The following is a 20,205-nucleotide window of genomic DNA, read 5'->3' on the forward strand; positions in this document are numbered from 1 at the left end:
CCTCTGCCCCCACTCCTCTACTGCCTCCTCCCTTAGCATGTGGTCTCACTGACAGTTCACTGAGCTCAACTCACTGAGGCTCTACAGAAGAGAGTATAGGAGGAAGAGGAGTTGTCATCAGAGGTAAGGCTGGAAATGTGAGCAAAGGTTGGACTTGAATGTTACACTAAATAGATCCAAGATGACATCATTTATTCAACAAATTCTGAGCCTCCACCATGTGCCAGCACCTGTTGTAGGTGCTTGGGAGATACCAATGAACTCAACATGTAAAAATCCCAGCCCTTGAGGAGCATATATTCTAGTGGTGGAAAACAGACATAGAAAAACATTATATAGTACATTTGACAGCATGAAATACTATGAAAATAACAGAGCAGGGAAGGGGGATGGTGGGCCAGGGAACAGATTGCAATCTAAATAAGGTAGTCAAGGTAGACCTCACTAGAAGGTGACATTAGAGCAAACGCTTGAAGGAGATGTGGAACCAGCCTTAGAGCTATCTAAGGGAAGGAGAGTTCTAGGCCAAGGAAAGAGCCAAAGCAAAGGCCCTAAGGTAGAAGGGTGCCTGGCATGTTTGAGGAACAGCAAAGAGGCCAGGTAGCTGGAGTGAGCCAGAACAGTAGATGAGGTCAGGCGGAGGGGGCAGATCATGTAGGGCCTCATGGTCCATTGTAAAGATGATGGCTTTTACTCTGAAGGATATTGGGGTCTATTAGAGCGTTCTGAGCAGAAGAGTATCATGACTGATTTATGTTTTGAGAACAGGCTGTAGGAGGCCAAGAGTGGAAACAGAAAAACCAGTCAAGGGGCTATTGTAGTAAAGATCCAGGCGAGAGATGTGCTGCCTCCAGGATGGTAGCAGTGGAAGTGATCAGATTCTGAATAAAATACATTCAGAGAATACAGAACCAACTGGATTTCCCAATAGACTGACCACCTTATTTAAATGTATACTTGTGGTATGAGAAAAAGAGAGGAGTCAAGGACTACTCCCAGGTTTTTGGCACAAGCCTGTGAAACCAGAGAATTGCTATCAACTGAGAGGGGGAAGACTAGACAGGGCAGGTTTGGAGTCAGAGTGTGTAGGGCGAGGAGAAGAATCAGAGGTTTACTTTTGGACTTACCACAGTTCAGACACCTATTAGACACACAAAGAAGGTGTTGAGTAAGCAGTTACATATATATGAGTCTAACGTTCAGGGGTGAGGCCTGGGCTGGAAATATACATTTGGGAATTATAAGCATGTGGACGGTATTTAAAGCCATGAGACTGGATTAGATCAATGAGAGCATGAATACAGAGACCAAGAAAAGAGAAGGGAAAATGAAGCTACCCAAATAGTGGATATCTCAACACAAAAATGAGAACTCAGAGTAAAATACCACCATCTAGGGTAAAACAACTATCATCTTGGATCTCTTTAGCTTAACATTCAAGTCCAGCCTTTGCTCACATTTCCAGCCTTACCTCTGGATGACAACTCCTCTTCCTCTTGCCCACTCTTCTGTCTCCTAAATATTCTCTAATTGGTCATGCTTACCAATTTGCTGACAAAAGTCTTTGAAAAGTTCACCTTAGCCTTCAGGAGCAGCCTGATGATGCTGTCCTGGTAAAGCTACTCCCAGCCCCCTCCACCCCCATCCCAGCCAGAAAGAAACACTCTCCCCCAGGACTCTTCCCAGTAGCCCTTCAAGGACTCTAACACAGAGACTCAGTGAGTTGAACCAGGAGACCACATGCTAAGGGAGGAGACAGTAGACCAGTGGGGACAGGGGACATAACCTTCAAGAGATCTAATTCCCCTCATTATCGTACTAGTAGAGGATCTCTCCCTACCCTAGGCTGAAAACTTGCCCCTACCCCGCACAAATACCATAGGGAGGTGCCTCCTGAACATCATCTTCACGCTTAGAGTCCAAGTTTTCTGGAGATGAATTACAGTCTAATTTTCCTCATGTATTAATTTCCACAGAAATAGAAGTTAACTTGTAGAATGCTGATGGTGATGCCCATGTTTCCTATCCTTAGAGATGCAAATGAATTTTGTCCAAAGAATATAAATCTTTGTAGTCCAATTCTTATTTGACCCTGTTGTAATATCTTTCTAGTTCCATCATTAATTAGTGAGTTAAATAAAATCTGTGACACATGTTTCTTTTCTATGTATATGAAAGTCATCATTTTACCTTTTTTTTAAAAAAGTTGTCTTTTAAAACTATAGAGGAGGAAAAAAATATCTTTTTCCCTCTACTCTCCTAGGTTCTCAGGCTGGGGCACTGTAAATTAGATTGACAAAGATAGATTAACAAGAGAAAAACAAACAGAAGTTTATTAAGGCATGCATTGTGTACATAACACATGGGAGTACGCAATGATGAGTAACTCAAAGGGGTAGTTAGGATTTAGGCTTATGTACCTAACTTAGTTGGGGAAAGGGAGAGGGAGAACGGGCACTCATGGGAAAGCAAATGACTTTTTGGAAAGGTAAATGGGCCTTTAGAACAGATGCGAGACATGCTAGTTTGTGACAATGTCTATCTGGGTGTGGTGCCGATTTCTGGTCTCCCAGAAGAGAATATTAGAGTTATTCCAGGAGAGGGAATTTATGACACTTAAAGTCTTCTGGGAGGCTCTGCTTTTAGGCAGATAAGGGATTTCAGGAGCTCATATGCCTTCAGATGAAATTAATTCTTATGCACATGCAAAGTGGCAGATTCTGGGGTGGCATGTCCTGGTCCCCAACGACACTTTAACTCATTTCTTGGGCCAGCCCCAGTGGCCTAGTTGTTAAGTTTGGCACGCTCCACTTCAGTGGCCCAGGTTCAGTTCCCAGGCATGGTCCTATACCACTCGTCAGTGGCCATGCTGTGGCAGCGGCCCACATATAAAACAGAGAAAGATTGGCAACAGATGTTAGCTTAGGGTGACTCTTCCTCAAGCAAAAAGGAAGACTGGCAACAGATGTAGGCTCAGGGCGAATCTTCCTCAGAAAAAAAAAAACACAGAAAACCTCATTTCTTTGTACTGTTATCCTCTCTAGCACAGCGCCAAGCACAGAGTATGTTTTCAGTAAATGTTTATTGAATAAAGGACTGCAGAATTGCAAAATAGCCTAGCCAAAGACAATCAAGGGCAAGAAACAAATAAAATTAGAATGCCCAAAGGATCTCCTGGACAATGCCCAGCATTATAGAAAGGGGACACAGCTACCTATTTGCCCAGTCACAATTTCTCCTCACAAAAATGATGCAAAGAAATGCTATGGATGAGAGGAAAGAGAAGAGACTATTCTTAGTCCAAGTGTCATACAAAGGAAGGTTTCATGGAGTTAACATTGATTTTTTTTTTTTTTGTGAGGAAGATCAGCCCTGAGCTAACAATCATGCTAATCCTCCTCTTTTTGCTAAGGAAGACCGGCTCTGAGCTAACATCTATTGCCAATCCTCCTCCTTCCCCCCCCCCCCACCAAAACCCAGCAGATAGTTGTATGTCATAGTTGCGCATCCTTCTAGTTGCTGTATGTGGGACGCGGCCTCCGCATGGCCAGAGAAGCAGTGCGTCGGTGAGCGCCTGGGATCTGAACCTGGGCCGCCAGTAGCAGAGTGTGCACACTTAACCACTAAGCCACGGGCTGGCCCCAACATTGATTTTGGATTGGAAAGAATGAATAGGGATTCTTTTTGTGGCGAGATGGAAAAAAGGGAGTTTCTAAGTGGGAAAATGCAGTGGGCAAAGGCATATGAGTACAAAGAAAGCACAACCTCTATTAAAGAAAGAGAAACAATGTAATCTGATTGCACCCAGGTATGTAAGGTGGACTAAATAGGAAACGAGATCGGGAAGATAATGCAGAGGTCATTTTGAGAACCCCAGACTGAATCTGGTCATCATTCAGAGGTGATGGGAAGCTATTAAAGGTTTTTGAGCTGGAAAAGAGCTAATGTGAGTTTTACATCAATATTAACTTAGCATTAACTTCCATTATTATGTAGAGTAGATTGGAGAGGACAGCAACATACAGCAGCCATGCACCTGGAAATATAAAACTGGAGCTCAAAAATATGTTGGGGCTAGAGATAAGGATACGAGAATTATCACAATAGTGGTGTTGGTTGAAATGAGGGGGCAAAATTAAATACTGAAAATGTTTTAAGTTATATTATTACTGTATTTTCCTTAATTTTCTTACTTGCTTCTCCCCCATTTTTTTCCCCACAAGACTATGAGGTCCTCAGGGTAGGAATTGTGTCTTATTCCTGCTTGTTTTCCAGCACCTGGCACAGTACCTGGCATGTGAGCTCCATAAATACTTGCTGAAGAAAAAAATATGCAGAGAAAGGAGAAAACACTTTTCTCAGAGAGGTGGTAAGGGCAAACTAGATGATACTGAAGAGTTTTGATATAGTGGAGAGAGAACTGATGGACATTTTATTGGATGGCCTCAAATCTTTTCAGGAAAGCATTTGATGAGTTGCAGAGTATCATGTGATTGAGGATAGGGTTAAGGGCTTAAGCAGAGTGAAACAATTTGGAACAGCTGCAGCCAGAAATGTGCTCAGGAGACTCCCATATGCTTGCATGCCTTTTTTTAGAGCCATTTTGTGCATCTGGAATGCTCCCTCCAGCCCTCTTCTCCCTGCCTCTATCATCTTAGTCTACTCATCTTTCAAAGCCTAACTCAAATGCCACTAACTTTTCTGGGACATTTTCTCTGATACTATTTCAAGTTAATCATTCCTGTTTCTATGTTTATACTTCTCTCCTTGTTAATCCCATTAGATTATAAATTACTTGAAGACAAGCAAAGGGTCTTACCCATCTGAATAGTCTCCTCCTGACCCAATGGGAAGCAGTCATTCCATAAATGTTTGCTGACATTTAAATCAAATGAGTTTAAGATATGATTGCTAAGTGGCAGGGAGGACAAAACTGGAGTTATATAGCTTGAAGCCATGGTGGACTAGATTAGCATGGTTTTCATGACTAACAGGAGTGAGACAATGGACTAAGAGAAGTGAGACAAAGAATGAGACAACAGACTAAAAGAACCAGAGAAAGGTTCAAGAACAGAGGTTGTGGTGCAGGCTGATGAAAATTCAGTAAAAATTAAGATTTTTTTTTCCATTGGGGAAATCTAAACATTAGTCTCCCTACCTGGGAAAACAAAGACCTGAAGCTCACGTGTATTTTATGAAAGCAAAAGACACAGTTTCCTCTTACTAATCCGCAGGGAAGCCAAACAAGAAGGAAAGCCAAACAATGAAGTCCTCAGTATCAGACTTGAATTTTAAGTATTAACTTCTACTATTTAACTCCTCCAATCCCTTCAGCTGGACTCGAAACTTTTTAAGAACAAAACAAATTGATTTTTTAGTTTCACTTTTTCTCCTTCATTTCCAGACTTTCTGGAAGAGCAGTTAATGAGCAGTGAAATGAATGTAGGTGGGAAAAGGAAGCAGGAGAGAGATAACTGTGGTATACAGAACAATGAACTAGATGGCTTTAGACAGATATGTTCAAATCCTGGTTCTGCTACCTGTCTGTGTAATGGGGATAATGACTACTTGGAAAAATTGTGTGAGAAACAAACGAGATGTAAAAGCAAGCACCTAGCACAAAGAGTGTAGTGTACTTTAAACAGATCACATGCAAGTGGTAGAAAATGCAAAAGTTAGAAAGGGTATGCAGGGGAAAGGTGAGTCTCCTCCCCATCCTTATCCTCTATTCTCTCAATTCTCCTCAGAGTTAACTCATGATACCATTATGTGCATTTATTGTGCGTTTCCTTCTTTCCTTGACTTAGCTGTGTGACCTTGAGCATGTAACTCAAACTTAAAATTCCTTACCTATAAAATGGAATGGTTCTGAGCATTTAATGAAATAATTACTACTTTATAATTAAAATGCTACAATTTCTAGAAGGAGAAGCAAGGCCTAGACAAACATATTGTACTTGTAACTTTATTTAGAACAGAGGTCTCTTAGACCCTTAGAATCAGCCCCAGGCTTGACTACTTTGTTCCATTAGGAGTATTCCTTAACTCATCTTGACATCAGCAGGAGAGGAAGGCTGAGAGCCACACTGCTTGACCCTGCCTTGGTCTGTCCCATAGGTGATCACTTACTCCAGCCGTCATGTCTACAATAACTTTTCTGAGGAACACAAGGGCCGAGTGGCCTTTGCTTCCAATTTCCTGGCAGGAGATGCTTCCCTGCAGATTGAGCCTCTGAAGCCCAGTGATGAGGGCCGATACACCTGCAAAGTGAAGAATTCAGGGCGCTATGTGTGGAGCTACGTCATCTTAAAAGTCTTAGGTAAGATGGAATGCCATGGTAAATGCCTATATCTTATTAATAAGATCTCTGCAAGGGATAGCCAAATGCATCATGGTGGTACAAAACTTCCTGTTCAATACTTTGCATCACATATTCAGATGTCACCTAGTCCAGTTCCCTGGTAAGAAGTGTATATGTTCTGTATTTTAGCCATAATGAAAGAAGAAAAAATAATTACAATTTTCCATGGTAGCCTATTACAAAATTTAAATATCCTCTAATATTTAAATGGTATCCTTGTATTTAACTTAAATCTCTCAGATATGATTCAAATCCATTTGTTTTTTGACAGCAAGAGCTACTAAGCTCTACTTAATTGCTTCCAAGTAAATGAACTTCTATCCCTGTTTCAGTATTAGTAAAACCACCTTCAACTTTCCTAAAATTTCCAATTAAAAAAGTGTCTATTCTTTGGGAAGTGATGAGGGGGTTTCTGAGGCAGCCCCTGAAAATTACAACAGCACCACTGGAAGCAGCTGGAATTGGGTGTGTATGTGTGCAGGGGATGGAGGTGGGTGTGTTTCTGTGGGTGATGTAAAGCATGGCTAGGTAGCAAAAGGCTACTGAATCCCAACAAGTTGACCATAAGGGATGGCTGGAGAAACAATTTAACAGGACATAGTTCTTCCATGGAATTTAGTGTTTGGGATCTTTGAATATTTCTTTGTTTTTTTTTGCCAGTGAGACCATCAAAGCCCAAGTGTGAAATGGAAGGAGAGCTGACGGAAGGAAGTGACCTGACTTTGCAGTGTGAGTCATCCTCTGGCACAAAGCCCATTGTATATTACTGGCAGCGAATCCCAGAGAAGGAGGGAGAGGATGAACATCTGCCTCCCAAATCTAGGATTGGTAAGTCATCTTTCTACCAGTCTATTGAGTCAAGAGGACAGTACTCTATCTATGAATTCTAAATTTGGTTTTGTCACCAACTCACCAGGTGACCTTGAATACACTGCTGAACTTCTTTGAACTCCCATTTTTCATGTGTCAACTGGGACAGAAAAATCTATCTTTTCTTTCCTCAAATGGCACTCAAAGGTGGTAAAAGAGATTAGGAAGAAATGTATTATATAAATCCATTGTTATCTAATTATCATGTTTGGTATCCCTTAAATGTTCACAATATTTTGTAATTTTTGAGGATACACTACAATTTAAAAGAATGTTCACCTTTCTTCCCACATTCCAAAAAGGGATCTATTCTATCATCTCATCCTTACCAAATTTTATTAAAGAATCTTAAGTCAATGATGCAATAAAGTAAACAATATAGACCATGTCACTAAGAGGACTACAGTCATTCTTTCTGCTTGTGTAGACTACAACAACCCTGGACGCGTTCTGCTGCAGAATCTCACTATGTCCTCCTCTGGACTCTACCAGTGCACAGCAGGCAATGAGGCTGGGAAGGAAAGCTGTGTGGTGCGAGTGACCGTACAGTGTAAGTATCCAAAAGGTTTGTTTTGTTTCTGCATTGTGGTTCAGTGTAAAACATTTTTAATCACGAGTTAGTGCAAGGTCAAGGTCAAAATCTTTATTTCCAGAAGGACATGACTATCACTAAAATAAATTCAGTAGTTGCAAAGACCATTCAACAGTTGTAACTAACTCTATATTTACATATATGTGTGAATCTACCAGTCCCCTAAAGAAATTTATTACATCCAGGAAGGGACCAAATGGAGATTTCCTTTATAAATGTAAATTTCCCTTACAAAAGGGTTACTTCCACTGTTTTCAGAACTTCTTCTGTGTCTGTTTTTCAAAAATACTCAGCTTAAAATAATCCTAATAGCAAAGAGGCATATTTTGAGGTGGCATATTCTGTTACTTTTCAAAATCAAGATGGATAATCATATACCAAGAGAGGGTAAACAGAGAACTCAGGAAGCTAGATATAAAGACCTGGAAAAATACTCATCCTGTCCAGGGCTTATGTTTTTTAAGTTCATGTATTTCCTAGCTTATGTTTGGTTTTACTTCTGCTTTTGTTTCTGAGAAAATAGATGTACAAAGTATCGGCATGGTTGCAGGAGCAGTAACAGGCATGGTGGCTGGGGCCCTGCTGATTTTCCTCTTGGTGTGGCTGCTAATCCGAAAGAAAGACAAAGAAAGATATGAGGAAGAAGACAGACCTAATGAAATTCGGTAAAAACCTCCCTCCAAAATCCCCTCTTCTACTAGGCTTCCTTTCTAGGGCCAGCTCCATAATGACCAGCCAACATAAATGTCCTGTTTCCTCTTAACCATCAATCTGTTAAAAGGATTATTCTGGGGCCAGCCCGGTGGCATAGTGGTTAAGTTTGTGTGCTCTGCTTCGGCAGCCCAGGGTTTGCAGGTTTGGATCCCGGGTGTGGGACCTATGCACTGCTCATCAAGCCATGCTGTGGCGGCATCCCACATACAAAATAGAGGAAGAGGGGCACAGATGTTAGCTCAGGGCTAATCTTCCTCAGCAAAAAGAGGAAGATTGACAATGGATACCAAAAAAAAAAAGAGAGAAAAAAAGGATTATTCTGGTAGGTAAGGAGTTCCAGCCTAGGGATAGAAGGTCTGGTTTACCTTGATTTCATTGTGAAACTATCCTCACAGAGACTTAAAAGATCAACTTTACAGTACTTCTGATTCACTTGCACTTATAAAGTACATACAATAAAGACTGGGCATAGCCTATGGGCCACAAAAGGGTTTCCGTAGACAAACCCCAAATCAAGGAGAGTGCTGTCTAGACCATCTCAATGGTGAGTTGGTATTCTCCCAGAGTAACAGGGTTGCCCTCTGGGCTAAGAAAACATACATTGGCCTAAGCCAACCATTAAGTCTCAAGAAATGGGAAAGTCCCTATTTCCCTAAATGGCTGCCTTCCAATAGTATTATCTGAGGTTTTACAGCTTGAGGAATTTATTAGGAAACCTCAGAAGGAAGCAGCCATAGTGGAAGCAATACAGTCCTGCCAGTATTAAAATTTATCTTTGCTATTTTTTCTCCTCAGAGAAGATGCCGAAGCCCCGAAAGCTCGCCTCGTGAAGCCTAGTTCCTCTTCCTCAGGCTCTCGGAGCTCACGCTCCGGTTCTTCTTCCACTCGCTCCACAGCAAATAGTGCCTCACGCAGCCAGCGGACATTGTCAACTGAAGCAGCACCCCAGCCAGGGCTGGCCACCCATGCATACAGCCTAGTGAGGCCAGAGGTGAGAGGTTTGGAACCAAAGAAAGTCCACCATGCTACCCTGACCAAAGCAGAAACCACACCCAGCATGATTCCCAACCAGAGCAGAGCCTTCCAAACTGTCTGAATTAGAGTGGACTTGACTCTCATGCTTTCCTAGGAGTCAGGATCTTAGGACTCTTCTAGTTATTGAAGCGCAGTCACCAGGCACACAACCCCCTCAAACCAGATGAGAGGTCATTTAAGTAGCAGTGAGCATTGCATGGGACAGATTCAAATGAGCACTTTCCTTATATGACACGAAACAAGGAAAAGGATGTAAGCCGATCATCTCCAAAAAGGCATCACATCATGCCTTTAGAGTACAGTGGGGGAAAGCAGAAGTCCAAATCTGTGCATTTGTTGACCAAGACCTGTGGTGAGAAAGGCCGGGGAAAGGGGAAGTGAACACACTTAAAACTTCTCACCTGAGATGTTTTGTATCAATACTTCGATTCACCATTGTCAAGAAGAAATAAGGTGTTGTTCATAAATTTTCTATGCATTTCTGCAAACCTACTGGATTACTGTGATTATTCAGAGTCAAGGAGAACCCACAGCCTCATATTACACCTATCTGCACCACGTACTGGGCTTACCGCTTCTGAGAAACTCCCAAAAGGAGACATATCTCTTCTATTCTGACTTGACTTCATTTACCATAAGGTTTGAATATTAATTTCAAGAGAAGTTGAAATACTGGGAGATGGAGAAGAATGATTTTCTCCCACTCTATCCACTACTAATCTTCCTACTTACACTGAACCATAAAAGAACTAAAAAAGGAATCCAAAATGTGTGACAAGGGACTGTGAAAAACTTTCCATCTTAATGATGTTCAGAGGTTCACTAACAAATATCAGAAATATATACTGGAATAATTGTGGATTTTCCCTCAAATCAGATGTCTCTAAGGACTTTCCTGCTGGGTATCTCTGGAGCAAGAAAACATTCACTACATGTCATTTAACAATGTCCTTAGAAAGAAGTCTTCTAGAGGAAAAGAAATCTTTTAAAGATGCTGAAAGATCATCTGACATACCATTATATTCTCTTCTTTCTGAGAACATATGAAATCAGAATTTCAAGACTGACTAGACTAAAAGGGGAGATTAGATCAGTTTTCTCTTAATATGTCAATGAGTGGTATAAGGAAGTTTAGTATTGCACAAATTTGGAGCTTCCCCCATTTTTTTCATCGTAGAAGGATGTAAACCCGGCACTTTTGATGATTCTAGGCCTTAAATTATCAAAAAGATCAGGACTGCCAACGTTTCCTAATGGCATCATATGTCATAATCATACCCACCTGAGAGGGTGAGGCACGGAGAAATTTGGTATTTTCCCAGCTTAGCCTCTAAGGCAGCCTAGCTCTGGGCTGGAAGGAAAGGGAATTAACACTTAGGGAAGAGATGGTGAGGATAACTAGTGGGTGGCTGAAGAGGGCTGGGTTAATGCCCACTAGCATTTTAATTATCTGCACCTTGGAAAGAATCAGCAGAAATGATTCACCAGGATAGCTCTCGGAAGAGGTGATTCACGGGAGAAGAAAGGTGTCTGAGAAATAAAAAGAAAACGGCAGCCTCCAATAACTTGCCTTCTTAATAGTTTTGACTACTGTGCTAGTCAAATGCATCCTATGGCAAGAATGCTAAACCTGAAATAACCCTTCAAGGACCCTAGTGCAAATGTCAACAGACCACCACTGGGAGAGCAAAATACTTATTATTATTAAAGGGGCAGCAGGCTATAGGAAAGAAAAAGTAATGCTGAATATGATGATGAAAGCATTGTTTCTAAAATAGAAATCAGATGCTTAAAGGGAAATGGCTGATCTGGAATTTTGCCCCATTTCTCTAGTTTTCCATTTCTACATTTAATTCTCACAATACTGCCCTCAATAGTGCAAATGCATTTCCTTCTAAAAGTCCTTTAAGAAACAGAGATTTATCCTTGGGTGAAAGTTTTCATCTGAGTTTTGTCTTCCTCTAAAAAAAAAGGTGGAAAATAAGCGACATTAAGGAAGTAATTTAGTTCAATTTAAGAGAGCTGGCATATTTGGAATGCTTCTTATACCAACTGCCTCATCATACGATATAAAACCCCTTACTCTAGTTTTTTATTCCTCTGATAGTGTGGTATCCAGGCAACGTATCACTTCTATGTAATTCTGAGAATTCTCATTCCTAGAGTACCTGAGCCAAACAAGTACACTATGGAGGCTGCAGCTGTCCCGTCACTAGCAATTTGCTCTTACCATTCTTTACTACCATTGAATCTAAGGTTTCCTGCCTATGCTTTGCAAGCAGGAAACAGTTCACTTTGCATGAAAAGGAGGTTTAGATATTTAAACATGTTAGTTATTAGAAAACTAAAATACCAGTTGAATATCCAGATTATTTGGAAATCTATTCACATTGGAAATCTACAAAAAAGTCACAAAACAGATTACTACCTAAAATCTGAGAAATTCTAGGAATTGAAGATCTGAGGTGCTAAAGTCTTAGCAATGAGAGCGCACTTCTCTTCGAGTCAGGCTTTCAGGTTCAGATATGACAGGTTCAGGGCTCAAGATAAAGTTTGGGCCACCAATGGTTTCAAATCATATTCCATTAACTTGCAAATCAAATAAGTTTGATTCTTTAATATGAAACAAACAAAAGGGATAAGATAACTAAATGATGGAAGAAAAAATGTTTATAGGAAGAAAATACAGATGGAATGATGTGGATGTTTAGAGAATAACCATTTCAATAAAATATATAAACCAAACTTAAAATTGTAAAATAATGAAGTTGATGCCTTTCTTGTTACACTGTATAAAAATAATTTCAGAATTGCTGTTGCATAAAGACCTAATTTTGCTTCATTTTTGGTGTTAAGCTGTTTATATTTCAATTTTAACTTCTAAGTTGCCTTGTAATTGGGACTGTTTGATCACAAAAACCAAATATTTATTACAGATGCATCTGTATCAGCAATTAAAAAATAAGTAAAGGTGATACTGTAGGAGAGGCTGAAGCTCATATAACCTGCACCGGACATTGGTTTATTAGCTTGCTGCCAAGTGAAGAACACAACTCAGACTGAGTATAATCTATTATTTATTGATTTCAGTCACAAATATACCAAGTACTTTCTTCTCACAAGGCAAGATGCTAAGTAGCATTGGAGATAGCAAATGATGATCTAGTTCATGATAGAGTTCCTGCCCTTAAGGACTTGATCAAAATAACAATATTTACTAAGCAAGTATTGCATGCCAAGATGAAGTAGCAACAGAAAAGTAAACACTAAGAGATCCAAATAAATCCCAAATAAACACTTCACAGAATTAAATGGGGTAATTTATGCAAAGTACTTAGGACAGTGCTTGGCATGTGACAAGCACTAAAAAATGTTACTCATGACCCTATTCCCCAGAAACTCTAAGCCTCAGACTCCTCCACTGCAGTCCCATGCACCCAGACTTTAATTTTTCATCCTGAATGTGTTTGAAACCCTGTTCATTTAAAGAGGTGGAGACAGGATATTCATCCCATTCTGAACTTCAAACATATAAACTGACTCATTCTATTTAATAAGAGCACAGTCTGAGTCCTAGAACACACTTTGAGAGTGAACAGAAACAGAAGTTGCCTGTTCCGCTTTCTTTAATCACTGCTATTAGGTGGGATACCCCAAACCTGTGGATTTGGGCCCCAGTTCTATTTTCCACTGGTTCAATGGTTAAAATGTTGTAGGTAGTTCAAAGGTTAGTTACAAAAGCTGCAAAATGTAGGGTGATTGTATTTGATAAGTTGAATGGGAAAAGATTTTCCAGATACGAAGGAAAATTGAAAGGAGCCTCCCACAGTACACTTTTCTCTTCCTGAAGTTGGAGTTACATGTGTTTCTAGAAAGGAAATTACACTATAGTGTAACTAATAAAAAAGACCAAAAAATCTGGAATCAAAAGAGCTAGGTTCGACTGCAGTTCAGCCAGCTGTTTATCTTCCCACAAATTACGTCTCCGAACCTCATTTTTCCCCTAACCCAGAGATGAACGAGGTATATCTCAGAGAATTGTTCTGATGGTTAAATGAGATAACAAATGAAAGCACTTTATACGTCGTAAAGGTATCAGATAAAATTAACCTCTTGGGAGGTGGGGAGAAGTATATAGCCCCATGGACTCAAGCCAACATTTCCCACCAAAACGCAAATATAGAAAGAAAATTCTTTATGTTTGAATCTCTCTCCAGGCTCTACTGGCTTTGACAAGGAAAAGGTGTCCTCACTTTTCTGACAGGCTTTTCCGCAGTCTGCAGACGTTTCTAATTCCAGCCACCCCACTAAAAGTTGTTAGGTATTCTCAAAACACCTTTTCACCTATCTGTGCCCACTTATCTATTAAATACGAATATTAGCTGCTCTGCCTGTTTGAAAGAAAGCATTCAAGGTACTGAGAAAGGCTCTTAGAATGACAAGGCGCCAAATACCTGCCACCATGCAATTTAAAATTCTAGGTACCACTCTTTTGTGCAGTTGTTCAGTAACGTTTTCAAGGCGTCTCTGCATGGGGTCTCGTTTAGTTCTTGATAATAAGTCAAGACAGGAAAGATACGACCTCATGTTACTGAAAATAAAGGAGACTCAGGAAGTGTGAATCAAGGACACGGGCTACCGGAACCGAGGTTCTAACGCCCGGTCCACGTACAAAGGAAAAGCCCGCTCCCGTTTTCCCTTTTACAAATAAGTGAGAGGCGCGGGGAGGACGGGTGGGCCAGGAAGCCGAATCTGTGGTCGGCGGGCGGCAGCCGGGCTCAGGGAGGCGAGTGTGGCCACTTATTTCGCTGAGGGTCCAGACACAACATCAGGCCCTGGGGGTTGAGAGGTCGGACCCTCAAACCTCCGCGTCGGGGGCTGCCGGCCTCCAGCTACCACAGGGAACTGAGGGTTCCGGGGATCTGGCCGGCTAACGTGTCTCACCCCGCGGCGGCCGCGCGCCCCCGGGCAAGTTCCCCTAGCTAGCAGCGCCCTGGGGTCGGAACTTTTCCCCCCGCCCCTCGGTGCCACCCCTCACCCAAACTCAGGCTAACTACGAAATGAGGGCACGTGGACCCTGGCAGGGCCTAGAGGCCTGTCTACAATGCCGGGTGGCAGTTGGGGGGAGGAGAATGAGGACCCGGGTGGGGGAGGGGCGCAACAACCTTCGCGGCCATTTTGTCCTCGCTCCACTTCCGTCTTCTCTCCCGGGCTGCCGGCTCCGGACCCCGCCCTTCAGGCCCTGCGCTCTTCCTCCCCCGGTTCCCCACCGAGCCAGAGCGTGACTAGAGCTGCTGTCATTGGCCGGTTACAAGTTCGCCCGCCCCTCTTCCTCCACCTCCTTCCGTCCTCTCCCGCCTGCGCGCTCTGGGCGGCGCATGCGCAGAGGCGGACGCTCCCGACCCCCGCCGGGGGTGACTGAGGACTCCCGCGCGCGGGCTCTCTCGGCCCCACCCTCCCTTTCCCGAGAGCTGTTCAGAGAGCGGGGGCGAGAATGAAAGTTCCAGAACGCTGCGGTGAGTGCGTCATCGCGAGGCGGGGCGGGATGGGGTGGGAAGGGGCGAGGCCAGAGGGGTAGAGCCGGTTAGTCATTGGGGCTAGGAGAGGTAGCCGCACGCCCATTGGCCGAGGAAGCCATGACGGGCAGCCGGCAGGGGCGGGCCCTTTCTGGAAGGTTCTGAGGCAGTGTATAAGAGACCGGGTGGGGGGCGAAATCCGGTCTCATTGAACTGGGTGGTAGCTTTTTAGATTTCTGATTTCTTCGTAACTTGAGCTGAGCCTACGCTGAAGGTAAGGCCTCTACTCTTGTAAGACGTGTTCGTGTGTCAGAGAAGCGTGCAGCCTGGGCCCGGGAGCGCGGACTAGCTGTGGCTTGGAGGTTCCTGAGCGTTGCGTGTGGGCAGCGTGCGGGGAGCCTTCTGCCTGGATGTGAGCTCTATTCCAGGCGGGCGGCGGCGGCGGCCCTGGGCTGCAGGCGGGGCGGAAGGGCAGGGCGTGGAGGGCAGGCAGGGCGGCGCCCGCGGGAGGGTGAGGGGCCGCGTCCTCTGTCGGGGCCCGAGAGGTGAAGCTAGCGCCTTGGAGCTGTCCGTTTCCGGGCTCGCTGTTCAGGCTGGCCTTTCTTAAAGGAGGAAACCATTATTGGCACGCGCCCAGGTTGGGGGAGGGGGCTTCCGAGCGCTTCGAGGCAGGCGTCTCGTTGCTCCTGGAGCGCAGGGTGTGGGGGAGTGGGAGGGATAAGGTTCGGGTCCGAGCTCGATACCACGTGCTCCGGAATGTCGCAGACCTCCGGGCAGGTGCGTGCTTCAGCCAGGGGCGGGCTCGGCTGCGGCTGGCACGGCAAGTTCGCTGCAGCATTGCTTATTCTGACCCTGCCGCGTGGTTATCTCAGACAATGGCGGTGTTTCTCGGGGAACTGCCAAATACAATTTTCTTTGCCGCAGTCGTACCTGATGTCTGGGGGTAAACGTTTCTAGTGCTTAAAATCGGTTTTTCAAACCCCTGGGATTCTTTTTTTTTTCAGCAACCATGTCTAAGGGACCTGCAGTTGGCATTGATCTTGGCACCACCTACTCTTGTGTGGGTGTTTTTCAGCACGGAAAAGTGGAAATAATAGCCAATGATCAAGGAAACCGAACCACCCCAAGCTATGTCGCCTTTACTGACACCGAACGATTGATCGGTGACGCTGCAAAGAACCAAGTTGCAATGAACCCCACCAACACAGTTTTTGGTAAGCCTCTAACTTTAAATAATACAGCTTACATTTAAGGAGTTTAGGCAGCGTGTAACTTGAGAAACTTGGAGGAGTTTGTCAAAGATGAGGCAGCCATGAAAGCCCTGCGAACAGGAAAAGCTATTTTTAAAGAGCTTTGATTCTCGGAATTGTTTGGGCTAAAAAGTCTGAGGTGTCTTCGTATCAGGGAGAAAACTCGGATGAGGTTTTGGCTCTACAAGAATTGAATCCATTTACTGCTGTGGACTTTGAATGGGCATGTGGTTTTTGTTCTTGAGTAATCTTGGGTGAGAATCCTTCCGGGAAGGGTTTAGTATATAATGCAACTCAAAGTAAGACATTGCGTTTGATAATCTCTTACAGATGCCAAACGCCTGATTGGACGCAGATTTGATGATGCTGTTGTCCAATCTGATATGAAGCATTGGCCGTTTGTGGTGGTGAATGATGCAGGCAGGCCCAAAGTCCAAGTAGAATACAAGGGAGAGACAAAAAGCTTCTATCCAGAGGAGGTGTCTTCTATGGTTTTGACAAAGATGAAGGAAATCGCAGAAGCTTACCTTGGGAAGGTGAGTAGTACATAGTATCCCAGAGAGAAGATATAGCTGGAGATTGAAACATTAGGCACCAGGTTCCCTGAGGAATAAGGTGGGGTTTTGAATGACCAAGAATACATAGTAAGCGGCTCTCAAATTGGTTGAGGATACCATTGCTGTAATTTGCTGCTGTATGTTGAGTGCATGCCCAAGTAGACGGTGGTCGTGGGACTGCTGACATTTTTTATGAACAGAATGTAATAGTTTGACTTTAATCTTTTTTCTGCTTTGTATTTCCAGACTGTTACCAATGCTGTTGTCACAGTACCTGCGTACTTTAATGACTCTCAGCGTCAGGCTACCAAAGATGCTGGAACTATTGCTGGTCTCAATGTGCTTAGAATCATCAATGAGCCAACTGCTGCTGCTATTGCTTATGGCTTAGACAAAAAGGTATGTACCATCTGTGATGCACATCTATTTTAAGATGGTTTTGAGCCATCAGAAATTTAGATAACAAGAGTAATTTGTATTTGAATTGCAGGTTGGAGCTGAAAGAAATGTGCTGATCTTTGACTTAGGAGGTGGCACTTTTGATGTGTCAATTCTCACTATTGAAGATGGAATCTTCGAGGTTAAATCTACAGCTGGAGACACCCACTTGGGTGGAGAAGACTTTGATAACCGGATGGTCAACCATTTTATTGCAGAGTTCAAGCGCAAGCATAAGAAGGACATCAGTGAGAACAAGAGGGCTGTCCGTCGCCTGCGCACTGCTTGTGAACGTGCTAAGCGTACTCTTTCTTCCAGCACCCAGGCCAGTATTGAGATTGATTCACTCTATGAAGGAATCGACTTCTATACCTCTATTACCCGTGCCCGATTTGAAGAATTGAATGCTGACCTATTCCGTGGCACCCTGGACCCTGTAGAGAAAGCTCTTCGGGATGCCAAGCTAGACAAGTCCCAGATCCATGATATTGTCCTGGTGGGTGGTTCTACCCGTATCCCCAAGATTCAGAAGCTTCTACAGGATTTCTTCAATGGAAAAGAACTGAATAAGAGCATCAACCCTGATGAGGCTGTTGCTTATGGTGCAGGTAATCTACTGTTCTAGTTAAACAGGTCAAATGGGTAGTCTCTCAGGAGGCGCAAGCTAATTGACTCGCTGTGATGAGTGATCCTTAAACATTCGTAGTTTCCACCAAAAGTTTAGCTAATGATGGCCCAACTTCCTTGGATGTCTGAGCGACTGAGATTTGTTAATGGGATATAATGAGTTGCACTGCATTTTTCAAAACTAACTCCCTTTTAATCTAGCTGTCCAGGCAGCCATCCTGTCTGGAGACAAATCGGAGAATGTTCAAGATTTGCTGCTGTTGGATGTCACCCCTCTTTCCCTTGGAATTGAAACTGCTGGTGGAGTCATGACTGTCCTCATAAAGCGCAATACTACCATTCCTACCAAGCAGACACAGACCTTCACTACCTACTCTGACAACCAGCCTGGTGTGCTCATTCAGGTATGTTTCTGTACTGTCTTGGGCTGGCTCACTGAGGTCCTGTAGGGAAAGACTTGTTCCGCTGTGATGATGGATTCCAGAACCATTCGTAGTTTCCACCAGAAGTTTTGTGTTGGCCAATTCCTTCCTTGGATGTCTGAGCGATCAGTCTTCCCTAATTTAATTTAAATGAATGTAAAACTAATACAGTAACCTTTGTAATTTAGTAATTTCTATTTTCTTTCAAGGTTTATGAAGGTGAGCGTGCCATGACCAAGGATAACAACCTGCTGGGCAAGTTTGAACTCACAGGCATACCTCCTGCCCCCCGTGGTGTTCCCCAGATTGAAGTCACTTTTGATATTGATGCCAATGGCATCCTCAATGTCTCTGCTGTGGATAAGAGTACAGGAAAAGAGAACAAGATTACCATCACTAACGACAAGGGTAAGTTTGGGCACAATTTTGAGTGGCACTGCCATCTGGTCTTAAACAGATAGGGTTTTGGGTGATAGTTGTTGGCCAAGTGTTATACTACCTGAAAGCATTTAACCGAAAGCTCCCTAATCACTCTTAATTGCTAAGGGAGTTGCAGGGTTGTAGGTCATAGACATGATGGATAACTGAATGTTCAGTCTTGAAGCCATGCCTAAAACATTTTAACTTCACAGGTCGTTTGAGCAAGGAAGACATTGAGCGCATGGTCCAGGAAGCTGAGAAGTACAAAGCTGAAGATGAAAAGCAGCGGGACAAGGTATCTTCCAAGAATTCTCTTGAGTCCTATGCGTTCAACATGAAAGCAACTGTTGAAGATGAAAAACTTCAAGGCAAGATCAATGATGAGGACAAACAGAAGATTCTGGACAAGTGTAATGAAATCATCAACTGGCTTGACAAGAACCAGGTTTGTAATTTCTACTAAATTGAGGGTGAAGTGGGTGTAAGGTTTAAGCACAAGTTTTAGATGGGTTTCCAAATTTATAGGGTCACAGTGATGAATGGTCCAAACATTCGCAGTTTCCACCAGAATTCCATATGTTGGCAGTTAGCTTCCTTGGATGTCTGAGTGACCCAATATTTCACATATAGCCAATATAGTTATTTGGTGACAGTAGGTTGCTTCTGTGTCTAGTGTCTTCACGTGAACCAGATTATATCAGGCTTAAGGACTAATATAATTTGTTTCTCTTCTCAGACTGCAGAGAAGGAAGAATTTGAACATCAGCAGAAAGAGCTGGAGAAAGTCTGCAACCCCATCATTACCAAGCTGTACCAGAGTGCAGGAGGCATGCCAGGAGGAATGCCTGGGGGTTTCCCTGGTGGTGGAGCTCCTCCATCTGGTGGTGCCTCCTCTGGACCCACCATTGAAGAGGTTGATTAAGCCAACCTGAGCATAGATTTAGCATTCTTCCACACAAAACAATTGAAGGACCCAAATTTGTAGCAAATTCCATGGCAGTTTTAAAGTTGAACTGCTATAGTAAATAACTGGGCATTCTTGATACTTGAATATGGAATATATGCACAGGGAACGAAAAATAACATTGCACTTTATAAGCACTGTATTGTACGTGGAAAATGCAATGTCTTAAATAAAACTGTATTTAAAATTGGCACCATATAGTTGTCTTCCATATTTGCTAGGGCACCAGGCAGCGTTTGGTTTTGGGGTTGGATTTCTCTGGCCTAAGTGTTACAATTCACACAACAGTATCTGGCTTGTCAAAGATTGTTCAGCTTAAGCAAACGCCTAAGGAAGATTTTGACTTAGGGTAAAACATGGGGAGAACTTGTAATGTGGGCCTTTTGTCATCAGCTAGGTATCAGCTAGGTTCATAGCTATTACATAACATGTAGTGCAA

General features: G+C 43.1%; 2 protein-coding genes and 1 non-coding gene across 4 annotated transcripts in view; all 3 read left to right on the forward strand.

Moving 5' to 3' along the window:
• CLMP (CXADR like membrane protein) overlaps window positions 1-10,060 on the forward strand; it is an 84,278-nt gene extending 74,218 nt beyond the window's left edge. For both annotated transcript variants that reach the window (XM_058544977.1, XM_058544976.1), the window contains exons 3-7: window positions 6,118-6,319; window positions 7,022-7,189; window positions 7,659-7,781; window positions 8,347-8,488; window positions 9,333-10,060. In XM_058544977.1, the coding sequence (XP_058400960.1) occupies window positions 6,118-6,319; window positions 7,022-7,189; window positions 7,659-7,781; window positions 8,347-8,488; window positions 9,333-9,633 (936 nt within the window). In that variant the 3' untranslated portion in view covers window positions 9,634-10,060. The remainder of the gene's footprint in view (window positions 1-6,117; window positions 6,320-7,021; window positions 7,190-7,658; window positions 7,782-8,346; window positions 8,489-9,332) is intronic.
• A 5,199-nt stretch (window positions 10,061-15,259) lies between these two features.
• HSPA8 (heat shock protein family A (Hsp70) member 8) lies at window positions 15,260-19,959 on the forward strand. The gene is made up of 9 exons (XM_058544978.1): window positions 15,260-15,362; window positions 16,093-16,302; window positions 16,669-16,874; window positions 17,142-17,294; window positions 17,386-17,941; window positions 18,162-18,364; window positions 18,592-18,790; window positions 19,015-19,247; window positions 19,539-19,959. Exons 2-9 carry the CDS (start codon window positions 16,098-16,100, stop codon window positions 19,722-19,724), a joined length of 1,941 nt encoding a protein of 646 aa, XP_058400961.1. The 5' UTR covers window positions 15,260-15,362; window positions 16,093-16,097; the 3' UTR covers window positions 19,725-19,959.
• LOC131409193 (small nucleolar RNA SNORD14) lies at window positions 18,423-18,508 on the forward strand. Its single transcript, XR_009220872.1, has one exon. It is a non-coding gene; the product is annotated as a small nucleolar RNA SNORD14 (small nucleolar RNA).
• Window positions 19,960-20,205: the final 246 nt, after the last annotated feature.

This window comes from Diceros bicornis, chromosome 7, assembly GCF_020826845.1.
Source record: "Diceros bicornis minor isolate mBicDic1 chromosome 7, mDicBic1.mat.cur, whole genome shotgun sequence".
In the NCBI taxonomy this organism is placed as follows: domain Eukaryota; kingdom Metazoa; phylum Chordata; class Mammalia; order Perissodactyla; family Rhinocerotidae; genus Diceros; species Diceros bicornis.